The sequence below is a fragment of the Aplysia californica genome, unplaced genomic scaffold, assembly GCF_000002075.1.
Source record: "Aplysia californica isolate F4 #8 unplaced genomic scaffold, AplCal3.0 scaffold00988, whole genome shotgun sequence".
Taxonomy (NCBI): Eukaryota; Metazoa; Mollusca; class Gastropoda; order Aplysiida; family Aplysiidae; genus Aplysia; species Aplysia californica.
The window spans coordinates 18158-27532 of record NW_004798258.1 but is presented as its reverse complement, the minus strand read 5'-3'; the positions used below and the strand labels follow the sequence as shown (position 1 = coordinate 27532).

At 41.0% G+C, this 9375-nt stretch overlaps 1 protein-coding gene across 1 annotated transcript in view; it reads right to left on the bottom strand.

The window, feature by feature from the left end:
- Positions 1-140: 140 nt before the first annotated feature.
- LOC101856226 (uncharacterized oxidoreductase SSP0419) overlaps positions 141-9375 on the bottom strand; it is a 13309-nt gene continuing 4074 nt past the window's right edge. The window contains exons 2-6 of the mRNA XM_005111028.3: positions 6763-6977; positions 5226-5366; positions 3372-3464; positions 2289-2450; positions 141-590 (exon numbers count right to left, since the gene is read on the bottom strand). Coding sequence (XP_005111085.1) covers positions 447-590; positions 2289-2450; positions 3372-3464; positions 5226-5366; positions 6763-6977 — 755 coding nt within the window. The 3' untranslated portion in view covers positions 141-446. The remainder of the gene's footprint in view (positions 591-2288; positions 2451-3371; positions 3465-5225; positions 5367-6762; positions 6978-9375) is intronic.

The window sequence follows — 9375 nt, the reverse complement described above, 5'->3', positions numbered from 1 at the left end:
GAGTGACAAACATACAAAAGAAGTAGAGGAAAAATGACGATAGTAAGGATGAGGAAAGAAAAAGTAGCATTTCCACTATGTTGTTCCAGTGCAGTATGAGCATGACATTGATGAATCAGCCCATTTACAATTCTACTGTGCATAAGAACATGTTAATATCCTCCCCTTTGGGAATGGCTTAAAGACACTTCAGTCAGTAGCACTGCCTCAGGGCGGGGATGGGTGGGGGTGACAGAGGTCGGAGGCTCCAGTGGTCAGCTAACAGGTCCCAGAGGTCGGGGGTTCAGTGGTCAATTCACAGTTCACAGAGGTCGTGGGTTCAGTGGTCAGTTCACAAGTCACAGAGGTTGTGGGTTCAGTGGTCAGTTGGCAGGTCACAGAGGTCGTGGGTTCAGTGGTCAGTTCACAGGTCACAGAGGTCGTGGGTTCAGTGGTCAGTTCCCAGGTCACACAGGTCGGAGGAGAGGCTGCACGAGAACCTCATTGACCGCCACATGGCTCGGCTGAGAGGCGGCGTACACCACGGCGCGGGCCACATCTTCTGCGTCCAACACCTGTACCTCTGTGCTCGTGTTGTACAGCTCTACCGCCTGTGTGTGGAGGAGATGAGCGACGGAATGGTCAACAATCTTTGGGTTTTTTGGTGAGTGTTTAAAACAAAAAAAGGTTTTAGTAAGTGTTTTACAGCACTTGCAACACAATAAGGTCATATAAGTGCCGAAGATTAGAGGTGTTACAAGAGAGTAAAAAACACAATAAACAAGGAGGGGAGATACAGATGATAAATGTTTGATAGAAAAGAAGAAGCAAAACCACACCAGAGCACTCACCAACCACCCGCTGTTTTGTTTTTTTGCTTGTTGAACGGCTTTATTCATGTACAGTAGCAATGGTGCACAAATGTCATATTCTGCACCCACCAATGCACACAACAAACGAGAATATTACATTATTATTACATGTTTGAACCGCTCCACATCATAAACTCTCTCTCTCTCTCTCTCTCTTTCTCTCTCTATCTCTCTCTCTCCCTCTCTCTCTCTCTCTATCTCAAACAATCTATGTCTCCATTGACTCAGTTTGCATCGTTTAGGTCCTATTCATTGGAATCATTTGAAATGAATGAACATGTATATATATATTTTGAGTGTTTCAGTCACCTGGTCATTTGACCTGATTTGATCACCTAGAGCAGATTACAGGACACTTTTGTCAGCATGATAGGATAAGGAATGAACACTGGGTCCCCCCCCCCCCCCCAGAGCAGTGCTGCTGATTGAAGTGTCATTAGGGTATTTCCTAAAGGGGGGATATCAACATGTTATGCACAGTAGAATTGTAAATGGGCTGATTTATCAATGTCATGCTCATACTGTGCCGGAACAACAGAGGGGGAACTGCTGCTTTTCCTTTCCTATTCCTTAATATTGTCATGTTTCCTCCATTTCTTTTGTATGTTTGTCACTCTCTTGTGACCCGCTATTTCCGGGGCGCCTTGATAGTTGAAACAGACTTTGTGCTGTTGAGGTTAGAGAGGTGAGCAGAGTAAGCCTGATTTCCTGTTTGGACTTCTCTGTTGCCATCCACCCCTTGGCGCTCATATGATCTTATGCAGTTGCGAGCGCCGTAAAACCTTGCTAAAACAAAGAAACGAACACTGGGTCTAGGCAAGCTGACACAGAGGCACATGGTTCTCCGTCTAAGAAAAAGCTACATACAGACCCGATCAGGCTAACAGACTGTTTTTTACTGTGATACAGAATTATTTAAATCTGTAACTTGTAACCCAAAGACCCTGTTCTAAAAATACAAATCTGCCTGAGACGCCACCTGGAGCCAAGGGTAATATTTTTTGTTAGCATTGTTTGTTTTAGTAAAGTTTTACAGTGCTCACAACAGCATAAGATCATATGATTGCCAAGGGGTGGATGTCAACAGAGAAGTCCAAACAGGGAATCAGGCTTACTCTGCTCACCTCTCTAGCCTCAGCAGCACAAAGTCCGCTTCGACTATCAAGGCACCCAGGAAATAGCAGGTCACAAGAGAGTGACAAACATACAAAAGAAGTTGAGGAAAATGACGATAGTAAGGATGAGGAAAGAAAAAGCAGCAGTTCCCCCTATGTTGTTCCGCCACAGTACGATCATGACATTGATAAATCAGCCCATCTAGAATTCTTCTGTGCATAAGAACTTGTTAATATCCCCCCTTAGGTAATGGCCTAAAAACACTTCAGTCAGTAGCACTGCCCTGGGGGAGGGCTAAGGTAAGTGATCCACAACATTTACCGCTGTATCAATCGGAGCCTTCAGGGCTCCCGGTGTTGCGACTTTACCCGGCTGGACATTGGTCATCCGGATGCCGTGTTGTGCGACTTCGCGCCTCATGCAGGCGGTCATGCCCTCCACGAAGTACTTGGTGCCTCCGTACACCGCGATGCCCTCAAACGGCTGAAGAGAAGGTGGCAAAAAAGAGGGAATTTTTAAAGTTTTAGTGTGTTTTATGACACTTGCAACACAATAAGATCGTTTAATAAGTGCCAAAGATTAGAGGTGTTACAAGACAGTTAGTTTTAGTAGAGGTTTTACGGCGCTTGCAACACAATAAGGTCATACAATTGCCAAAGATTAAAGATGTTACAAGAGAGTAATAAACATAAAAAAGAAGAAGGGGAGATAAGGACGATAGATGTTTGATAGAAAAGAAGGAGCAAACCACACCAGAGCACCCGCCAACCACCCACCCCAGCTCTTGACAGCATGTGGATATGAAGTTTTAGAAAAACCTTTTTTTTTAGGCAAGCGTTTCACTGTGCTTGCAACTGCATAAGGCCATAGGAGCACACGGGACACATTAAACATTTTCAGTTGGTAGGAAATTTTGAATTTTGTCCGGGTGGCGGCTGAAGCCTACTCTTATCGATTTTACACCACCAAGGCATCTTTAACATGCGCAGCTTGCACACGAATCCTCCGAGATTTTTCGCCCTTCTCCGAGAAGGCTAGGTGTAGATCTTTCCTTCCAGAAGACCAGGGGTGGAGTCAGGAACCCAGAGGAGGGGGCAAAGGAGGTGAGGGGGTGGGGACAGAAAGTGGAGACGAAAGCAGACGACAGAACATTGCTAGAGAGTAGGAAAGGAGGTGAAAGGAGACAATTTTAGAGAAGAAAAATTGTCCGTCGCTACCCGGATTCGAACCCGGGACCTTTGAAAGAGAGGCAAACACCTTAACCTCTATGCCACGAGAGCCCCCTGTCAATTTATTATTAGTGAAGAGGGAGAACATATAACAAGTCAAATTAATGAACATTTTTTTTTTTTTGTAGCTTGATAGGAATAATTCTTTAAAGTTAAAAAAGACAGCAAATCTTACTCTTCTTCCGGAGTCGGAGGAAATGTTGATGATGTGTCCTGTCTTGCGCTTGACCATACTGTCCAGTACAGCCCCGATGGAGTTCAACACACCCTGAGAGAAAGGAATATGTGAGGCAGCGTTGTGAAATCAGGTGCTGGTAAAAATAATCAAAGTGATGAAACAGGCATTTTTCCGTAGGTTGAGAATTTTCATTGAATTTTTTATTTTTGGGTCAACACCTTTCATGCTAATTAAAGAACACATTTCTGGGTGGACTTCACTGAAAAATTTGCTTAAAGGCATAAAAAATGTAAATTTTCAGTTTCCACGGACTCTCATGCAAAGGAAATAACTCATCTTTGGCGGCCATTTTCTCACTAATTTTACCTCTGAAACAGGTGACCCCCACCTCCATTCGCGAAATCTTGAATTCTACTCAAGATATTGGGATATTTTTTTTTATCCAGAGCAAGAAAAATGAACAAGCTTTAAGATGATAATAATAACTCTGCATGCCCAAAAATTGACCTGAGCCTGATTCTACCGCGTCATGACACATATGTTTGAGATATTATGTAAATGTGCTACTATTATGACGACAAAAGACCAAAAATCCCATCTCACTCTGTTTCTGTTTTAGTAAGAGTTTTACGGCACTTGCAACACAATAAGGTCATATGACTAATATGAGTGCGGAAGATTAGAGGTGTTACCAGAGAGTAACAAACACAAAAAAGCAGGAGGGGAGATGAGGACGATAAATGTTTGATAGGAAAGTAGGAAAGAAGGAGCAAACCACACCAGAGCACCCACCAACTACTCATTATCTCCCTATAAAAAAATTGTATAGAGTGCTTCAGGTGATAACATCACACCATTTCTATAAAGTGGCATCCAAAAGAAACTTGAAAATGCAATAAACAAATCATCGTGTTAAAGCCTCGCATTGCCTACTTGAGCAGCATACCAATTTAAAGCTAAATAAATTCTGTATCATCTGACGCATTTATATTCAATCTATGTAAAGAGACGTGGTCATTCAAAATTGACCTTTAAAAAATCAGGCTTGGCAAAATTGTGCGAAATCAAAGAAACGTGAAAAGAAAATTGTCTTCGCACCTCATTGCTATGCTTGTTCCGTTAAAAAAAATCACAACAGCTGCAAACCACCCACCAGACCAGTGGCCTTGCCTGTTTTACATTCATTATTATTTTCATCATCATTAATATTATTATTATCATTATTATTATTATCATTATTATTATCATCATTATTATTATCATCATTATTAATATTATTATTATCATTATTATTATTATCATCATTATTATTATCATCATCATTAATATTATCATCATCATTATATTATTATTATTATTATTATTATTATTATTATTATTATTATTATCATTTCATTATCATTTATTATTATTATCATTATTATTATTATTATTATTATTATTATTATTATTATATTTCCCCACTGGTTTGCCAGTAAATCATATTTATACTTTGACACCACTCTGTGCAGGGTCGGACATTGAGGTTCTCTCTTGACCTCAAACTGACAGGCAGCAGAGCACCCACTTAACTCTTTAAACCCCATCAGATGCTGGGAGTGTCCAGCGGTGATAACCCTGTTCCCCATCGGACGCTGGGAGCGTCTCATGTAAGTGACAACTGTTTCATTTTTGCTTATTATTCGGAACTATTCCAGAACCAAGTTTTTTTTAGTAATGACTAAGCCTTTGTTTCCTTCCGCTATCTAGAAGTTGGAGCCAAGCTTTCGGGTTTATAATGAGACAAAATGCACCAGGTTTAGGTGACTCAGGGCTTAAAGAGTTTTAAAAAGTCAAACCACTGTCCTGTACCTTGCAGTTGATGTCAATCATCTCCTCCCAGGCGTCCTCCTTGAGATTGGTCATCAGGGTGTAGTACCAGATCCCCGCCGAGTTGACCACAATGTCCACTGGGCCCAGCTTTGACTCAGTCTCAGCAGCCAAAGCTTTCACCTGGGGAACAGAAAAAGGAGACCAGATTAGGATCGAACATTAAAATCTAAAACAAACATTTGATTGTTTAGTTTCTTTGGTTTTAGTCAGAGTTTTATGGCACTTCAACACAATAAGGTCATATAAGTGCTGATGAATAGACGTGTTACAAAAGAGTAACAAACACAAAAAAGAAGGAGGGGAGATAAGAACGATAGATGTTTGATAGGAAAGAAGGAGCAAACCACACCAGAGCACCCACCAACCACCTACCAGCATTAAAAACTAAAACAAACATTCGGTTGTAATTTTAAAAGAAACTTACAAAGAACTAATGGCCATTTATAAAAAGGAAAAGATGACAGGCAGAAAATGTAGAGGAACACAAGACAGACAAGTAATGTTGAGTCTCCTTGAGCTCACCAACTAGATAAGTAGTATGTGTTACAACGCACTGGAATCAGGCGCTCGTCAGTTTTGGGGCATATGGAGTTATTGGAGTCATCTTAAAGCCTGTCTATTTGCCTTGCTTTTGATGAAAAAAATATCCATTTATCTTAGAGATAAGTCAAGATATAGGCTATTGAAAGAGGTGGGGGTTGCCTGGTTTCAGAGGTAAGATTAGCAAGAAAAATGGCTGCCAAAGTTGAGTTATTTCCTTAGCTTCAGAGTCCGAGGAAACTGAAAATTTATATCTTTTATGCCTTTTATGTCAACGCTTTTCAGTAAAATCCACACCGAAATGTGTTCTTTAAAGGGCAGGAAAGGTGTGCGCAAAAAAACCTTTAAAATTCGATAAAAATTCCCAACCAGCGGAAAAATGCTAGTTTCTTCACTTTCATTATTTGGAGGAGCGCCTGATTTCACCACAGTGCCTCACATTTGATCGCTTAGTTTGTTTAGTTTTAGTAAGAGTATTACGGCACTTGCAACACAATAAGGTCATATAAGTGCAGAAGAATAGATGTGTTACAAGAGAGTAACATACACAAAAAAAGAAGGAGGGGAGATAATGACGAAAGATGTTTGATAGGAAAGAAGGAGCAAACCACACCAGAAGTCACATTTTCACTCTTTAAAAAAATGGAGATAGGACAAAAAAATCACTGAGGTCACGATTTCACAAGTAAAAATGAGGCCAAGTTTGTCTTTCCAAATGGTTGCTTGATTTCAGTGGTTTCCAGAAATCTTGAACTACACCAAAAGTGGGCATTGCCCTACCTATAGGAGAAGTTTGGTTGCATTGGTGGGTATATATTTGTTTGGTTATAGAGAAAACTCTCCTTGTCTTTTAAAGAATCTGAACAAGGGGCAAAAACTTTACCTTTGATTTTCTGTCAAAACACGATTTTTCGGAATAGCCCCCTTGTGCTTAAAAGCAACCAAATGTCAGAGGAGAAAGTGCCGTGGCAGTTACCTGGTCCCTCTTTGTGACGTCAGTCTTCACCCCTATGGCAGTCCCACCCTGACTTGTGATCTCTTCCACCGCCTTCTGGAGGGCGTCCTCGCTTCTCGCTGCAAGGGCGACCTTGACCCCGAGTTTGGCCAGCGCAACTGCGGAGGCTTTCCCGATACCGGTGGACGCGCCAGTTATCATGGCCACCTTGCCAGACAGGGATGGTGTCTCACTCACTGGCCACAAAAGAAAAAGCAAATTAAAAGTTGTTAGCTTTAGTTTTAGTAAGACTTTTACGGCACTTGCAACACAATAAGGTCATATAAGTGCTGAAGATTAGAGGTGTTACAAGAGAGTAACAAACACAAAATAGAAGGAGGGGGGATAAAGACGATAGATGTTTGATTGGAAAGAAGGAGCAAACCACACCGGAGCACCAGCCAACCACCCACTAAATCAAAAGTCTATGAATAACCAAAGCTATCCAAGCTGACAATGGATTCTTGAGGAGAAATTTTTAAGTCGTAAACATTTTGGTAAGTTTAGTTTAAGTAAAGTTTTTCGGCGCTCGCAACTGCATAAGCTCATATGAGCACCAAGGGATGGATGTCAACAGAAAAGACCAAACGGGGAATCAGGCTTACTCTGTTCACCTCTCTAGCCTCAACAGCACAAAGTTTGTTTCGACTATCAAGGCACCCCGGAAATAGCAGTTCATAAGAGAGTGACAAACATACAAAAGAAGTAGAAGAAAATGACGATAGTAAGGATGGGGAAAGGAAAAGCAGCACAGTATGAGCATGACATTGATAAATCAGCCCATTAACAATTCTACCATGCATAAAAGCATGTTAATATTCCCGCTTTGGGAATGGCCTAAAGACACTTCAGTCAGTAGCACTGCCCTGGGGGAAAGGGGGGAGAGGGGGCGATTTGGTCAAAGTCATCACAATACGGCAAAAACACAACAGGGACATGGGAGTGGTTGTTCGCACAAGTGATTGTCTTATACAGGTTGTTCGCACAAGTGATTGTCTTATACAGGTTGTTCGCACAAGTGATTGTCTTATACAGGTTGTTCGCACAAGTGATTGTCCTATACAGGTTGTTCGCACAAGTGATTGTCTTATACAGGTTGTTCGCACAAGTGATTGTCTTATACAGGTTGTTCGCACAAGTGATTGTCTTATACAGGTTGTTCGCACAAGTGATTGTCTTATACAGGTGGCCTTCGGAGAAAGTTTGACTGTAGTTTCAAGGAAAAAACAAGGGACTTGAAAAGAGAAGGGATTGGTCAATGTGTAGCGAAATGACAAAAAGAGTCACATTTTATTAAATACTTCCCTAAGTTTAACGATTTTATGTTTTTTTTGGTCGATAATTACTTTTGTTTTTGCTGTAAAACATCATAAATTCAATTTACAGGAAGAACCAGGGGAACTTTCTGCACAATTCACATTCAGAAGGAATTCACTTTACGTGTGAATATTTGCGACCTCAGAGCTTTCTTGTCGTATCTCCATTTTTAATAACAGTGAAAACAGTTCATAACAAAGAGAGAGCTAAGAAGAAGTCACATTTTCGCCGTTAAATAAAAATGGAGATATATGACAAGAAAGCACTGAGGTCGCGATATTCTGTTTACATTAGCATATGTAAAAGAGTTCAAAATTGAGGACAAACTAGGCAGCTGCACACTAGTACGGTAAGGAGATAAAGTAGGCCCTAGATATCTACACTTATCTATGGGACGAGCAGAGAGTGTCACTCGACTAAGCTATCAGACAGACAGTCACAGACACTTGACATGAAGTCTATCGGCAGACTGCCCCTTGTTCCTATTTTTTTCCGAAGAGGCTAGGCAAACTTAAAGACCGGTAGACGGCTGGGCCAGCCGTACTTAATAATGATGGCTAGACAGACAAACAGCAAAAAATAGGCCTACTGAATTGTAAATAAGTTCTTAGTTTGCAATGCCTAAAGTATTTGCATTTGAGACGAAACCAAAAGGAGTCTAATTACTGACAGTACATGTATTTTAACCCTGAATAATTACTAATGAGATCTGTGTACTCAACAGGTTTCTAATAGGGCCTAAAATAAGTGTGGCTAGACTGGCCGCAGGCCAGCCTTACTAAAGGATTTTTTTTTCTTAGTTATTGTAGTCAGTGCAGGAACCCCAAGAAAACACTTTATACAGTAACAACTACAAGGTTCAACATCACACAGCCCAGCCATTCCATGAAAAATGAAACTGCAGTGACACAGGGCCATTACATGAAAAGGAAGTGGCTATTCTCACCCCGGGTGAGAATAAAAATACGATCGACCTCTCACCCTGGGTGAGACTTGCCAGCGTTGGCTATTCTCACCGGGTGTGAAACAAGACCAGTTTTTCCTCATTTTTGAATACTGTCTATCGGTGCGGATGATCAAATTGACAAAAAACAAAGAAAAAAATGATGATACAGCACAAAAGTAAACTAATTTGGTCATTTACAAAGATGCTACAGCTATTTCACTTTTCGAATCGAGTTGAACTACACATTTACCATTTCGTTTTGCCCGGAAGTTCTCACTACTCGTTCTCGCTACTCCTTCTCTTTCTTTCTCTCTCTCTCCCTTTTACTCTCC